At 46.5% G+C, this 17,014-nt stretch overlaps 1 protein-coding gene across 1 annotated transcript; it reads right to left on the bottom strand.

Annotated features, from left to right (window-relative positions):
• Positions 1 to 11,231: 11,231 nt before the first annotated feature.
• Positions 11,232 to 16,767, bottom strand: LOC144036043 (lysosomal proton-coupled steroid conjugate and bile acid symporter SLC46A3). The gene is made up of 6 exons (XM_077546300.1): positions 16,663 to 16,767; positions 15,945 to 16,153; positions 14,154 to 15,030; positions 13,702 to 13,785; positions 13,478 to 13,634; positions 11,232 to 11,690 (listed from the first exon to the last, which is right to left on the bottom strand). Exons 2-6 carry the CDS (start codon positions 16,143 to 16,145, stop codon positions 11,534 to 11,536), a joined length of 1,476 nt encoding a protein of 491 aa, XP_077402426.1. The 5' UTR covers positions 16,146 to 16,153; positions 16,663 to 16,767; the 3' UTR covers positions 11,232 to 11,533.
• Positions 16,768 to 17,014: the final 247 nt, after the last annotated feature.

Here is a 17,014-nt window from a genome sequence, read left to right as displayed (position 1 = left end):
AAGTCATGTGAAGACATACTTTGAAAAGTGTGTTTTAAGACATTTGACGTTTGTGGGAGGCTAAAACCGGGGCTGGACCGGCCATCTGCCATGCAGGGCAGATGCCCGGTGGGCCTGCGCCTTATGGAGGGTTGATTTCCTCCGTTGCACTCCAGGAGACCGCTCCATTAATCAGTTGACGATTTCAACAACAAACGGAATCACTCAACGTGAGTGGCGGAGCTACGTGCTAGCCACGTGCTAGCCACGTGCTAGCCACGTGCTAGCCGGCGGTGGGCAGCAGTTTTTTGGGATATTTTGGGTGAGGGTCCAGCCCGGGGTACAAAGATCTTGGTCTTGCAAGCGGCCCTGGAACAAAAGCGAGCACGAGAAACGGAGGTTGACTGGAAATACTTTTTTCCGTTTTCACAACCACGCGCTCACTTTTACAAGTTTGAATCCACGCATTTTTTAGCTCCGCAAATATGAGAACGGACGATAAACAAACAAGCAAACCAATCAATCTTCCCTCCCGCGCAGCGTGCGCGCAAATGCGTGGCATGTGTGTGCGTGAACACTTGCCACCGCCGCGCAATTTTGAAACGCAACGCTAAGCAGCAGCAGATGGGCCACACGTTCGACGGCGGCGGCGGCGGCGGCGAGACAAACAAATATGTCCCATCGTGAAATAGGACTTCGTACACACGGGCGGGGGCGGTCTTCGCTCGTCCATTCCTGGAAACGTCTTTTCCCAACTGCGACTTTGTCCATCAGGGGGAAACTAATCGGGGCAGGAATTTGCCGGGAGGGGAAAAAAAACATTTGGCATCTTTGCGAAGATCCGCCACTTTTGTGAAGAATCTTGGCGGCGTCCTCGATGATCTGGTCGCGCACGCGACGCTGACTGCGGCATTTTGCAAACGCCGGCAGACAGCAAAAGAAGTTCTCCAGAATATGGCGAGCGACGCGTCGCGTGCCAGTCGGGGGAATTGAAGACAAAAGAGGACGGAAGACGAAAGCAGAAGTTTATTGTGGCTTGATGCTTCGTAGCGGTTCGCACCAAAAGGAAAGACAATTTTGTTGTCCTCATGAAAGGCGTGTCCACCAAAGTTCTTGTTGTAAAGTCAAACTGGCTTCAGGGGTTGAATTTTCAAATGTTGTTTTGAAGAATAAGCCTCAACTATTGCTTTCAAACCAAAATGGTGGACTTCGTGTGCTCTTTGAGAATTTGTTCTTTTTTGTGGGTCTCCTCAAGATTGACGTATCGACCAAATTTCATGTTGCTTTTAGTCAAACTGGCATCAGCTGCGGAATTTTCAAATGTTGTGTTGACGGCGCGCTGGAAAAAGAGCTGAAAATAGTTAAAATAACCAAAATGGCTGACTTGCTGTGCATTTTAGTGGATTGGCTTTTTGAAAGTTTTTTGTGGTTTGTGAATTTTTGTGTTGCTTAATGAAATTGACTTCAGCGGCAAAATTTTCCACACCAAAAAATGTTTTGACGAACCCCTGGAAAATGAGCAAAAAAAACCCAAAAAGGCTGACTTCCTGTGATTTTCGAAGGGTGTTTTTTTTTTTGTGGGACTATTCATGATAGACACGTCGACCAATTTTCATGTTGAAACTTGCTTTGTAGACGGAATTGTCAAAAATTGTTTTGAAAGTTGGCTGGAAAATAAGCATAAATATTGACGTCAAACCAAAATGGCTGACTTGCTGTGCAATTTGTGAAACGGGTTTGACGCTTTTTTGTGGGTCTCCTCCTGATAGACATGCGCCCAAAACTCCACATTTGTAAGTGAAAATAACTGCAGAGCTGAATTGAGCGCAAACTTTTGCCTTTTGTAACTTCACGGCCGTGTTTGTCGCCGCCCAAACGCAACCAATGGACTCGACACCAATCGTTCCAGATTGGTCAGAAAAAGCAATATACAGGTGGCCAGTGACAGAGGCAAAAAAAGGGGACTGGTCGCCAGTCAATCAGAGGGCACATTTGAGACCGGAGTAAGTCCAAGGCCAGATCGGAACCCAGAACTTGAGCCTGTGAGACGCAAACATTTCTCCACGGATCCTCGCGAACACGCAGACGACACACCTTTCCTGTACGGCAGGATGGGACGCAGCCAAGACAGGAAGGAATGGTCGCTCAATCAAGCCTTCCCTTCCCAGCGAGGAAAAACAAGATGCTGACGTGTCAGTCGAACACGTCTGCATCTCGTCGCCGACTGGCTGCCGACCGGTCCATCGGTTGTCAATATGTGCCACCTGATTGGCCGGCGACCAATCTTATCGTGTGTGTTCCCCGTGTGTGCTGGAAGCATTTTTGAGAGTGTGCGACTTTTAGCTGCAAGCAAATCTGCAGATGTCATTTCCACACACACACAAAAAAAAAAAAAAAAAAAAAAAACAGCAAGGGAGCGCAAGACGAGCGAAGGCTTCGCTTGCGGCGGTGGCGGCCTTCGATGGCTGACTTTTGTCGGGGCGCCAGCGGCGGCGCGGCGCTTCCTGTCGCCGGTTTCCTGCCGGCGTTGTTGCCCAGCGCTCCGCTTTTCATTCTGAGCTGCAGTGACATCATCGCCAAAAGCAGATTGTTCCAAGTCACGTGCCGCTGTTGGCATGCAGCAAAACTGTACACACCCCATCAAAACAAATATGGTGGACCCCTCCCTATTGGCGGGCAACTCACGAATAGCAAACATTTGATTTAAAGCCCGACAGGTGCGATCGATAGGACCAACATTCCAGAGGCCAAAGGTCACCTTTTGGTTCATTCTCTATGAATAAAGGTCAAAGTTCACTCATTTCATCTCGTCCTCCTTAAACAATTGGAAGCTAAGATTGGTTGCTAGCTTGCGCACATGCCCCCGCTGGCGGATGGCGTACCTAATGAAGTGTCCGCTGGCTGTCGGTCTTATCGAGCCGGCATTTGCTGGAAAACAGGAAGATGCAAAGATTGTGCGTCGGAGCGGAAGGCGGAAGAATTCCTCTGAGCGGCTTCCGGGTCAAAAATCCATTCAGGGTTCGAAGTCAAAGTCCACAAGATCATCGGCGCGCTTCCTTCCGCGTCCGTCTTGTTGTTGTGTGCTTGGAAGGTCAGGACAAATTTGTTCAAAGAAACCCCGATCGTTATGACAGCTTTCCTTTATATTATTTATTTTATACAAAATTCAAAAATCGACGTAAAAAACAATGGCGGCCTACGGACAAATAAAGCTTCTACAAAATGTATTCAACTGGAAAAAAATTTTTTTTTAAATGAATGTTAACAACCAAATAAATAATATAGAGCAAACTTGTCATAAAAGTCGGGGTTCCTTAAAAAAAAAAAAAAAAAAAGATCTTGTATGACTTTGTGTTGCTTGAAAGGGACTAGTTTAAAAATTGGAACGATACACAACAATTCATTTTGTTCACGACAATATTGTAGAATTCAATAAAGCGATGACGTCGTCGATCATTTTTCAGCAGCTGCTCACCAGTTCCAAACATCTGTAAACTTTGACGGACAGATTTAAAAAAAAAAAAAAAAAAAAAAAAGATGAAAAATGGCAGACTGAGGAGTTCAAGCTGTGACCAGAGCAAGTCCAACCAAACAGGAAGTGGGCCCAGTGGAGAACTTCCTGTATAGGCCCATCCGACGGTCATCTTGTGCGCTCGCTGCCACGGGAGCTTCCTCAACTTGCCGTGTGTGCGCGTGTGTGTGCCGCGCGCGCGCGCGTGCCTTTGTCTTGCCACGCGTGTTTTTCCAGCTGCAACATTTCGGTGGTCTCCAAAAGTTCAGAACTCTTTTTAAAGGTCAAGACTTGGTTTTAGAGTTTAGGTTTGAATTGCGTTAAGGTAAGAAATGGGGGTAGGCCATCATTTTTCATGGTTGGGGGAGGGGCTAGGAAATGCGTTATGTCAATGCCACGTCCTCGCAATGATGCAAAGACAATTGCGTGTGTGCGTGCGTGTGTCCAGTGCTTCCCTCCCACCTGCTTCCTGCTCCGTGGCGAGGCATCGTGGGAAAGTGCCACCTCTGCGCATGTCCTGGCGTTTAGAAGCCAGATGTGACTTTGGGACATTAATGAGACACGCGCGCACACGCACGCACACACTCGTTACTGCCAGTCCAGATTTAGAACCAATGACAGATTAATGACGGGTCTGCGTGTGTGTGTGCCTGCTACTTTACTTATACGGGCTCCTTAATGACATCCAAACGTCGTACCCTGGACACACGCACTCTCACACATGCGCTCACGCACGCACACACCGATATCCAAGTTCCTGTTGTAACAAAGTCCAAGTCTGAAACCTGATTTTCAGCAGCGGCATCAATTTAACCACTAAGTGAGCTTCTTAGTGGACTGAAGTCTCCAATCGGATCAGGAAAATCTGATCTCTCCAGTAAACTTGACTTTTGACTGGACCGGGTCAAAAGCGCATCAAACAGCTGCGGCCCAAAAGAGAGATCAGAACCTCCGAGTCCAGTCAGCTGTAAAACACATTTCAAAATTCTGCCGCTGCTGCTCCATAAATCACGGACTGGTTTGGCTCCTGAATACATGAAGGAAATGCTAATTGAATAGAAGCCTAGTAAAGCTGTGAGGTCTGCAGACTCGGGTCAATTAAGCCGTGGGCCGTCTTTTATTTTGAAATGGCTTGGTCAGAACCACCAGAAAGCAAGCAGAATCAACAACGACAAAAAGAAGAAGGAAAAGAAAAAAAGAAGCATCAAAAAGCCCAGAACGGGCCACAATTGGGGTTGATGGATCTCAGAGTTCAAAGCAAACATGGTGAAGCGGCATTTCGCTGTTATGCTGCACACAAATAGAATAAGTTGCCAACACAAGTCAAGTCAGAAGTTCAAAACGTTGTTGTTGTTTTTGCTTAGCTTTTGACTGTCTCCGCTTGTTGTGTTTGTAAACACTTGAAGGCACTTTGAAGACCCCCTGAGAGGTCAACGTTTGGTTTTTCTTCAGGGTTCGCTCACAAAGACATTCGGCACAAGTGCTCTACTTTTCCTTTTTCTTGTTGTAAGAAATGTTTGAATATTTGGAACTTCTTAGGACATCCAGTTTGGAGGGAATTTCGTGTTTACAGGGCGCGGGACTTCCTGTTTCTTGGTTTAAAGGTCTATTCAAGGATTTTCTCAAAAAGTAGAAGGCAAACATCTGTTTAAAAAAAAAAGCGAATGTCGTTACGGCAGATTGGATCGAGAAACAATCGTTAAGATGATCCAGCTGGGAAAATCCTTGAATGCACCTTTAAACGTCCAATTATTGGTTCAATTCTCTGATTCTTAGTTTGGACTTCCTGGGCCACGTCTTGTGTTTTTTCCGATTTACACGCACGCACCAACACCACTTATGAACATTCTTGAGGCAAGAAGGCGAGAGTGACGGAAGGTCAATTCTAGTACAAGGTGTGGGGGGGGGGGGGGGCGGTCACGCTAGCTGCATCAGCTGCTTCCTGTTTAGTGTGGAGCTCAAGCGTGAAGATATTTTGCTGTTGTGGACCAAAATGTGCTCAGACATTTTTTTCAGGTTGAAAAAGTGCATCATGGCCAGATTTGAGTTTTGATCGCTGTCTTTGAAAATCAATCTCGTTCTCGTTCTCGTTCTCGTTCTCGTTCTCGTTCTCGTTCTCGCTCTCGCGTCCACATCTGAAGTGATAAGAACGTCTTCGGGTACGAATGAGTTTGCGTGGAATGCCCGTCTGCAGCCTTGCATTGTTTACGGCCACACTTTGTGACTTTGAAGCACGACTTGGCGGCAAGTCAGCATAAATCACATGAAGACGTCCTTGATGGTACTTAAAGCACTTTTTTTTTTCTTCTTCTTCTTCACTGTTCACCGTCCAGCTGCAACGGCAAAGCGCCGAGCGGGCCTTGTAAACGCCGCAGCTGTCTTTGGCCGCAGCCAAGGCAGAAGCTGCGGAATGTTTGCAAGCGCTCCCGGATCAGGATTGTCCGCCGCCGCCGCCGCCGCCGCTTTTGTTTTTCTTGGAAGGGAATTTTTGAGACAACCACACGCGAACCAAAGCCGTCCACGTTCTCTTGTTAAATATGATCACAAGAATGTTTTGCGAGGTTTTCCCACCATTTGTATGGCTTGTCAAGCGGATGGCGGAGCAACAGGTGGCGCCATCGGTATAGAAGCTGGAAAAGTCCTACTCCGTTCCTGTAGGGGGCAGTAGAGCATGACAAAGCCTCTTTCTCTCCAGAGTCGGCTTTGAACTCCAGTCCTGTAGGTGGCGCTCATGAACACTACAAAATATTCCTTAACTGAGTGAAGGGGATCGATTTCCATACTTTCGTGAAAATATCTTTTACATTTAATACAGAGTAAGAAGTCTGTGGAAACTCTAGTCAGGTTTCCATCCAATTGTTTTGAATTCTTGAAGCAAATTTATTGAAAATGCCCGTTTCCATCCGTTCTTCTTTTGCGAATATTGCGAAGGGACTTTGTTGCTGTAGGTGGCGCTATACACCATAGCGATGTGATCCAGCAGTCACTTCAAAGAAGAAGAAAAAGACCAGGAAGCGACTGTGCCGTGCGATGGCGTCGTGCGGGTTTTCTTTTGTCGTTCTTGATCCGCTGGAGCGTTTCTTTGCCGTTTTGTGTCTAAATTTCCATCAATATTTGCGTCTTGAATGAATTCCAAAAAGATTTCTGTTTGGTCGTCCCCCCCCAAACCGACCTTACTTTATGGTCCGCCATTGCTTTGGGACGACAAACGTACGTGTGACGTCATATCCGGTCAAAACGGGCCACGTATTTCCAGTCTTGTTTTTTTGCAAAACCGCTTTCCATAGCCTAAATGAGCATTTTCCTTTGTTGATACGCTTCAAAATATACAACCCCCCCGTCCCCCCCCCCCCCCTCCAAGCGTAAAAACATTTTTGCCAATTTTAGGCCCTTTTTTCGAATTTCTAGCGTTTCCATTCAGTTTTATTTTCGCATTTCTTGAAAATTGGAATAAAAATGGCTGGATGGAAACTACTGACAGTTCTCGCCATTTTGAGTTTATTTGTATTCCAGTCCTATAGGTGGCGCTAATGCGCATTATAAGCATTTCTCTTTTTTTTTTCTTTCTTCCTAATATATATTTTTATTTTTAAAATCTTGATTCATACGCTGCTGTAGTTGAACTCCATTCCCGCAGGGGGCGCTAATGTGCTTTGTAAAGCACTTTGAGTACATGCAAGTAACTTCAGATTTGACTGTTTCATATAGTGGTGGTTGTCAACGTTGTCTTTTGTCAGCCTTTCCAAGAACTATTTTGCATTTAATATAAAAAGGCGCGTTGATGTTGTTTTTTGTTCGTTTTGTTTTTGCAGCGTGTCGCCTTTTTCTTGTGTGTCGTCCTACAAGTCAAAAGCTGCGACGATGAAATGGCTTTTTTTAGTAACCCAAAAAGCAAAAGTGATTGCATCCCATTTTTCAGAACACGACTTCCCTGGCGGAGGTCACAAACTTGGCAGCCTGTGACCTGCACACGACCCTGAGCATGTGATGGCGAGCGCGTGCGGCGGGCGTAGTAAACGCGTTCAACGAGGTTAAGTCGGCGATAAGATGAGGAGTCGCGCCGGAGCCGCCGGCTATTTGCCGTCCTGATTCGCTCGGCCGTCAAAAGAACGTCAAAAGAACATCAAAAGACAGAATCGAGTTGAGCTCGATACGCTGCTTTCATTTTTAGCTCATTTTTGTGTGCAAACTTCCTGAACAATGAATGCCGTGTGAAGAGTTGCAAGTGGCTCGCAATTAGCTTTCAAAACAGAGCTAGACGTTCAAACGAGTGCTTACAACATTTGTTGGGTTTCGAACCTGCTTGGTGGTTCCAAAGAACGGCTCGGTTTTTTTCATGCTTGGGCTTTTCAAAATAAGATTCCAAGATGTGTGAGGGTTTGAAATTTCACTTTTAAACCAAGTTTATTGTTTCAAATGAGGATTTCAAAACAGGCTCGGGTTTCAAGTCTTGTTTAGAGTTTCAGACAAAGGTTTCAAAATAGGAGAATTTCAAGAAAGGGTTTGGGTTCCAAAATATGGTTTTAAACCTGATTTGGGGCGAACGTGAAGTTATTATCAAGTTAGCTATTAATAACAGGGTAGGCTTGCAAATGACGCCTTCGAGCCAGGGTTTGGCTTTAAACCTAAGACAGGGGTTCAAGCTAGGTTTGGGGTTCGAAGCAAAGGTTAGGGCTTCAAAATAAGATTTGAGGTTTCGGCTTTCAAATCCTTCTTTGAATCCAGCACTTCATGTGACAGTCGTTTACATCCGACGTGATTTCATCAGCTCGCATTCAACGGAGTTGTCGGACACTAATTGTGTTGTGTCACATATTTGGCCTCATGGACTCAACCGCATGTTTGTGTTTTTTCCATTCATTGCGCGTGTCTTCGTTTCAACTCTGAACCCCCGCACGCGTGTGCGCGTGCGACATATTTCTCCGATTACGCTTCAGTGGGCCACAAGAAGCTGTGTGAACATTTTTCCACCAAGTGCGCCATGATTGGAAGCAGGCGTGCGTGCGTGCGTGTGTGTGAGCGTGCGTGCGTGTGTGTGAGCGTGCACGTGTGTGTGTGAGCGTGCACGTGTGTGTGACATCTGTTCGCTGGCCAGCAAGGATGTGGTGAAAGCACCTTTTTTCCCACAGGTGTGCCACTTGGAAGCACTTAACGAGTCAGATTGCATTTCGGCCAATCGACACAATTCCTGCGACTGTTTTTCTTACTTTTAAAAATAATAATAATAATACAGAGCTGTGATTTTTTTTTTTTAAACAAAAATTGCGCGTAATTGAAGTGTTGATAGCTGCAGTTGATGCTGTTCAACTCCGGTCCTCTAGGGGGCAGTAATGAAATTTCAAATATATATATATATATGTGTGTGTGTGTGTGTGTGTGTGTGTGTGCGCACACAGCACAAGCCACTCACAGCCGCAGCCTTTTCTTCTTAAAATACAGACGGCAGACCTCATCAAAGGGTCTTCAAGCATATGCGCTTACTCACAGAGGTCAGAATGTCTTTTTTATGGCCTTTGTGTGCGTGTTTGCTTTAACTTGACGAGTGCGCTGAAAAAGGCACCAAAATCCAAAAGTAGAAATTTAAATGACAACAGCAACTTGCAGTAAAAGTTTTTTTTTGTGTGTGTGTGGTTTCCCTCTCCGGAGACAACTGAGACATTAAAAAAAAAAGGACGGACATCAGAAACAATATGAAGCATAAAATACATCCAAAAAAAGGCATTTTCCCCAAAACTAAAAGCAAAGTATACATGTTTAAAAAGGAGGACTTATATGCATGCAATGCAAACTGAATTGACATAATACACATATTGAAAAAAATAATAATTTGGTAATGTTTTTAATTAGAAAAATGGCATCCTATAATGCTGTACTTTGCAAATAAAGTGTTAATAATTCAACCATTTTTGCCCTTTTTGGCTTCACTTCAATGGCCATTGTGCTGCTCCTAATGGTGTACATACCTTGGCCACTTGGGGGCGATATAATGCAGACATATGGATAAACATTAAGATGGACACGTGCAGAATGAGCTAATGTTCAAGGTTCGAGAGCTCTTAATATGAAAAGAAAAATGCACTGAGCCGTCACTAACGTCTGACAAATGCAATGATGCCATCTAGTGGCAGAAAAATGACCTCAACACAAACCAATATCACGTTTTTCACATCTTTTTTACACCATTACACGTATATGGTGAGAGTTAATTACATGTGGATTGAACTATTCGGGTGCTGCCTTTTCTCCACTGTTTTTATTTCGATTTGCTCATTATTGATGATTTGGCGTGAAATGTGTGCGTGCCAAGACTGTGAATGTTTTGTGATGAATTCACTGTCATGATGTCACTCCGCAAGTGTTTGGTTTGATCTTGCTTACATGAAGCGAAAGACGAGAACTAATTGAAATCACGTGCGGCCGCAGCGCTTGTTTGTTTGTTCCAAACGTTGACGCACGCTTGTGAGCTCATCGGCGACGTTCGCCGAGCGTGCGCGCCTGCGTAGCGTCACGCTCATCGGCCGCGCCGTCTGCTTTCGGTCGCGTTGCACGTCGGTTCTCTCTTGGGCTCGTTGTGCAATCGACAGAAAGGTCAAAGGACGCGCACGCTAGTGGGGCTGGAAGAACAAATATTTGCAAGCCGTTGAAGTCGCAGGGCGGCCATCTTGCTCCTCCCATCTCGCAGGCTACTGTAGCAATTGTACGATATACAGCTCGTAGGCAGTTAGTGTGAGGCCGGGGCGGGCTGCTCGCTATTTTTCAACAAATTTCAAACGTGATAAATCAAGCTGTTTCTGCTAAATACTGTCGCAAATGTTTTGGATACTGTAAATGTATAGGATGGTATGGCGAGAAAGGTTTCTTGGGAGGAGCAATATGGCGGCCTGGCGGCTTCAAAAGTCTTGGCCTGTCGGCCATCCAGTCACATGTTCAGATCGATGTCTGCATTATACTGCCCCCAGGTGGCCGAGGCATGCAAACCAGAAGAAGCAGCACAAAGCAAATAGTGACAAATCTGCTGAAGTGGAGGAACAAAGTTTGTACTTGGTGACCTCCCACCACCGAGTCTTGATAGGAGGAAAATGCTTACCAAAAAATAGTTTACATGTCGAGGATTGATCATTTCTATGATTTAAGTGTTGCAATGTGTGTGTGTGTGCCGAACTTCAGGAAACATCCTGGCACCGGGATGACTTTTGCAGGTGCAGGGAAGTCCAGCGTGCCAAAGGAACTCCGCTGCTGCTTTTCCATCCGGACGCTTTTCAAACACTTAAGAGCGGACTCGGCGTACACGAGCCAAGAATAAAAGCCCAAGACTGGTTGGAGGTCTGCAGGACACGTGGCTTGGGTTCCTAACTTGGTTTTTGGCTGCTTCAGACTTTGGCTTGGTCTTTGATACACTTCATGCTTCTTGAACTGGTTTGTGACCTTAGCATTATTTTTGGCTGTTTTTTGGCCAAATCTTTCAGTTCTGGTTTTAAGTTTGACATTTTAAATGAGGGTGATTTCATATTCGGGTTAGAAAGCTGCGTTAGGGTTTCAAATGAAGGTTGCAATTTCATCAAGTTTCAAACTTTCAAAAGAGGCTTTTAACCCTGGCTGAGGTCTCGTACGTTTAATATCTGTGACAGCTTCCAGTTTTAGGGGAAGAATTTGAAGCCGTCAACCACAGTCAATATTGATTATGTGACGAGAGAGACCTCTAGTGGTGGCTGAGAAAAACGGCAGACAAATTGTACAGGAGACAACACGTTTGATTTGTATTTAAAAACATTTTTGTATGAAGCACACGCACGCACACACAAACACAACACCGACCTTTACAAATTATCTGAACACATGATTTAAAAAAAATGATTTGTGTCAACTTTCCCTGAAGGAAGGCAGCCTGACACTTCCTTTTATTGCTTTTCACGTAGCATGCTAAATGCTAACGCTAAACGCTGCTTGAGCTTTTTTTTTGGTCAAATGTGGATACGTGACGCACTTTTGGGGAAGCTCAAGTAACAATTGGCCGCCGAAGGCGTTTGTTGCTTTGCTTGTCCTTTATTTTATCAGCGGGTCGCGGTCGCTGCAGTCCTGGGGCGCATCTTCGTCCGCTTGAGGACGCGCCTCCTCGTGCTCACACTTCGCCGCCGCCGCCGCCGCCGCCGCCGCCGCCTGGTCTTCGCCATCCACGTTCAGTCCCGTCGCGCACACCACGCTGGGAAGATGAAACGTTTCATTTCATGGGTCACGTTTCCACACAAGATGAGACCAAAGTATCGGGTCACCCGTGCGGGGGTCTCAATATTTGTGTCCATTAAGGCACGACGAGTTAAGGTCTGTTTTGTGTCGCGCTTTTCATCCTTCAAATTCGGATTTAAAGACAGACCTAATGTGTCAAATAAGAGTTTGAAAGCCAGGTGAAGGTTTTAACGTCAGGTTGCAAATGAAAATTCTGGTTTCAAAATGAATTTTCAAGTTTGGGTTTCAAGCTCGGGTTTCAAGTGACGGTGTCGAGACCATGCGAGGGTTTGACGTTGTTCTTGAGCCTTGGTAAGGATTTGATCCGTTTGAGTTTGAAATCAGGGTCAACATTTGGAATTGAGGTTTCAAGCTAAGGTTCTGGTTTCAAAGCAGGGTTCCAAATTACAATTGAAATTCAGTTGATGAACCTGGATTCATATTTCAGGTAAGAGTCTCAGACTAGAGTTAAAAATCCAGGCCTTCATTTTTGTTATTTGGCAATAAATGACCCGCAGACTTCAGACTTGGTGGACTCAGATAAGACGGAAAACACACACGACACACGAGTTCACTTGGAATGAGCAGCGCTACTTGAATTTCAAGTTTCTGCTACTTTTGTGTGCACTCAACGCAACAAAGCACGCAGAAGGAGCACAAAACTGCACATTTGCAGAAAAAGGATTTGCTAAGCGCTTTTTTTTTTTTTTCGTGTTGCAGTTGTGTGCAAAAGGTTCGCAATTGGGAGGTTGAAGTCCACTTGTGACTTTTCCAACAGGATACGAAGCGTGACAAACGCACGCCCCTTTCAGACCGTCACAGCTGCCGTCGTCCTTTGCAGGGACGGGAACTAAGAACTGCTTCTTAGCAATTCAGGTCTTGGGAATCGTTTGTTGGAACTTCCGCTGTGGCCGCTCGAAGCGCCGCATTCCAGGAATGTGTGGGACGGACTCTTGACGCGGTCCTTGAATGGTTTTGGAGCAAGCAAGCGCTCCGACTGTTGTTGGACTCCAACTTGCTTGGTTTTTGTCCCTGACTTCTTTGGCTTTGGGTCTTGTGGGGTTAGGGTTAGTCATTTTAGGCCTTTCTTCTTGGCTGCTTTCCAATTGTTTTCTTTTGCTGTTTGGACGTGTGCCGTCGGACCTGCGCTTTGCAGGTGACTTCAAACGGCTAAGAAGTAAGAAAGAGCTCGGGAAAAAAAAAAAGAGTCCATCCTGGCAAAACGGTATTGAGTCAACAGACCACATCAAAGAATGAGGATTTGCTTTAAGTGCGTGACAGCAGCAAAGGCCAAGTGGAGAGAATGGAAATGTCGAATGGAAAATGTTAAAGGGGAAATCAAACCTACAAAAATGTTTTGGACAATAATATGTTATGATGTTTTGATCCATCTCAGGCGGCGGCCATTTTGCCACTTGCTGTCGACTGAAGATGACATCACAGTTACCCCGGCAACGAGCAATCAGAGATCACCTGTTTTCTGAAGCTGAGCTGTGATTGGTTGTTACCTGAGACCTGAGAAATATTTAAGCTCGACTTCTGTGTAAAACGTACCAACATGGAATGCAGCCAATCTGTGTGTTTTCCAGCTCCAAATGAGGTAAAAGAAGCGAACGGATCGCTGTGTGAAAGGGGACGGCAGAAAGTCGGGACCTGAGATTTGCCATTTGACAACGACCGCAACTTCCCGCCTGTTTGACAAAACGAGGGCTGGCACAATGTGTGACCTCTGCGTGAAAGCGTCCGGAATTTGAACTCACTCACCCCAGAAGCGCGATTGGGATCGCGCAGAGTCCGGCGCCAAGCAAGAAGACAAAACCGGGGTACCAAGCCACCGTGGCGGCGTACGCGGTATTGAAGACCGCCGCCGACACGTTGGACGTCAGGACTTCTGCGAAGGATAGTAAAGCGAACAAGGCACCTGTGCAGGGAGAAAAAATAGGGAATGTTTCAAGGTGAACAAGCGGTAGAGCCTGAGAGATTCTCACCCTGTTCGGACTTGGAGAGGATTTTTGACATCATGGATCGCAGCACGGAGAACGGCATGATGGACAGCAGCATGGGGACTCTGGCTGAGGACACAGCAAACAAACAAGATGGCGTCACCACCTAGTCACTCTTCGGGCCTTTGCGCTCACTCACAGCCAACAACGAAGCACTCCAAAGTGGCCGCTGCAACGGACACTTGGAAATGAAGACGCATTTTGTGGCGGCGCCTTTTAGCTAGCAAGCTAACAGCTCGTATCAACGGTGATGGATCACTGCTAATGTGTCAATTGTAATAATTTGCTTATAGAGGAAGTCAACGTTAAACATTTCTTGACAATAATATTTTCTATGTGACCTCACTAGTCTAAGCATTACGTTTGTGCAATAGGAGTTCTGCAACAAAATCCAATCGAATAATGCTAATGCTAATGCTAATCTGCTGGTATCTCACCTAGAAATATCATCAAGGTGGTTTTGGAAAACGCCACCATGGTCATGCCTGTGGCCAAAGACAGGATGCCCAGCAGCACCACGAGCAGCTGCGAGGTGCCGCAGTACGTGAACGCGGCCACGCCGGCGAAGCTGAACAGGAAGACGGTGGTGGACAGCGCCGCGCCGTAGCCAATGAGGATCTCGGTCCAGCACAGCGGCTCATTCAGCTCGTAGAGCACCATCAAGGACAAGCTTCCCACGGCGGCGAAGGAGAAGCTGGTAAAGATCAACACCAAGAGGACCAGCAGCGTGCGCCGCTTGGCGCCGGCCCTCGCGAACATCCGGTAGATTGCCGAGAACGTGTGCCACACGGCCGCCTGCCCGCCATCGCCATCCGGATCCACATCCGATCGTGTCACCGTCTCCTCTAGGACGAAGATGGCGTAGAGCAGGACCAGGCATTGGCACGCAGCCGAGGTCAGGAAGGGGCCTTCGAAGCCCGCCGCTTCCAGGAAGTAACCCGTGGACAGCGCGGCCACGCCCGACAGCAGCCCGATCATCATGTCCAGCCCGGCGATGCGCAGCGTCATCCGTCGGCCGCCGCCGCCGCTTAGGTCGGCCACGTACGCGAAGCAGCCGCCCAAAAAGGTGCCCAGGCCCCCGAAGAGGGCGGACAGGAGCGAGGCGCCCACCAGCAGGTAGACGTTGAGTTCAAAGTAGGACACGAGCAGCAGCGACAGCGTGTACAGCAGCGTGCCGACCAGCGGCAGCACGATGGCCACCTTGCGGCCTGCGCGGTCGCTGTACGCCACCAGCAGGAGCGTGACCAGTAAGGAGGGCGCGGCCGACAGGATCTGAGAGTACAGCGAGAACAGGGACGCCTGCTCCTGCACCTCCTGGAGACGGAAGACACAAACGAGACGTGCTCATGAACAGCCGGCAACGAAGAACTGATATTACTGCAGCTCACTTCAGATTTGTGACCGTCTCCGTATATATCCGCGTGTCTGTATTCTACTGCCCCCTGGTGACCAAAGCGCACAAACCCAAAAGTCAATGGCACACATTGAATGGACGCAAAAACGCCGACCAAAAAGTCAAGCATAGCTAGAAAATCACAAATTCAAGACACAAAAAATGGAGACTGCCAGTTCACATTGTTTCTCTTCCTCTTAGAAGAGAAGACCAAAGTAGAAGTAAAACTCCACGCACCTGGCAAAGAGTCCAACTTTAGCATTGTGGCAATTCAGACAACCTCATTTGCATAGCTCAAATTGAGCCGCTGGAAAATCTGCAGCATCAGCAGCAAACGCTAACGACTTGATCGACGGCTTTGATCAAAGGGCTCCACTCATCGAGCGATCCTCGACGCGTAATCGGGCTTTACACACTTGGTGTTGTTTTGTTTAGTAGGAAAAACGACACTCGTACATAAAACATACAGTAAGGACAAAATCAGCAGTTTCTGCATTATTCGTATTTTTTGCTTCACTTCACTTGGACATTGTGCTGCTCCTTGTCCTCGGTAAGCGGCAATATTAGTCGTTCGTAAGAGTGGATGAAGCAAGTATTGTAAAATGTCATTTGTGTTCAAATTTCCATTGCATAAAAGGTTATATCACCAAAACTGCCATTGAAATGACGTTGGTTAGCCGGCTGGTGGAGTTTTGCATGGTGTGTTAGCATTAAGCTAACAGAAGGCGAATTTGCGTTGTTCTTTCACATACACAAATAATAATAATGATCGTTTGTTTTTAGTTTCCCACTTGCGAGCGGTTAGTGATATTTTGCACCTTACGTGACGGCTCACCTGGAAGTAGAAAGTGTGGTTGTCGTGGTCGCTGGCGTTGGCGCTGGCACACGTGGACGTGTTGTCAGAGATGGGGTAGCTGCTGTTGGTCAGCTGCTTCCACAAGCGCCGGTACACGTACTGCAGAACCAGCGGGTACGTCAGGTAGGTGGAGAAGGCGTACATCGCCACCACGGGCTCCACCAGGTAAAGACCCTTCATCCTCAATCCTACCAAAACAAAAACAGCGTTCATATGAATCATGTGGAGCAGAAACGAGCATGCACAACTTTCAACAGTTATGCAAAGACTGCTAGTTGCTGGCTGGGGACACTTCATTTGGGTCTGGTGATTTTGTACATTGGACGTAATTATAGTGTCTCTAGAAACATTGAAATCCTTCAGTACGTTTAAGGTGAAACTAGTAGGGCTGAGGGCTATGACCTTAAAATAAAATGTGGTCAAAGACAAGCAAAATTCTTCAAAGATGAGCAAAATGGTTGCCCTAATAGCATGAATGGCAACATTGTTTTTGAACGTTTTCAGGAAACAATAAAAAAAAAAACACAAGTTGAACATACGAGAAAAGTCTCAAATCCAAAAGCTATCACATAAGTATAATGTTGTTACGACTTCTTGAACATGCAGGAGCAAAGAGGTCCACATTCGTCTCTAGAAACACACACTTTGGAAAAAATACAATGTTAGCAAGTCTTGCATTATGTACAATTGCTCTTACCCGATTAAGGTGCGTTTATGATCATCTTTGTCTCACATCTGACCACCGCACGAAGTCGGCGATGTCTCTTATCATTGTCAGTCTGTCAGAGAGGCGGTCGTGTTGTGAAACATTTTAAGCCCCGCCTACCACCAAATCCGATTGGTCAGCCTTGCCTACAGACGTGCACTGCCATTGGCTACTGTGAGGTGTCAATTAAGAACGAGTCGGACGAGAGTATTTTAACCGCGCCCCCGTGTTTATTCTTTTAATATGATAATTATGTTTGTACTGTACTGCTCTATATCAATATGTCACTTGAATATTCGAACGCGCGAATCACATTTGTCGGGTTGTGTTGTGAAAAAGCCAA

The sequence above is a fragment of the Vanacampus margaritifer genome, chromosome 16 (genome assembly GCF_051991255.1).
Source record: "Vanacampus margaritifer isolate UIUO_Vmar chromosome 16, RoL_Vmar_1.0, whole genome shotgun sequence".
Lineage (NCBI taxonomy): Eukaryota > Metazoa > Chordata > Actinopteri > Syngnathiformes > Syngnathidae > Vanacampus > Vanacampus margaritifer.
This window is presented reverse-complemented; position numbering and strand designations above follow the sequence as displayed.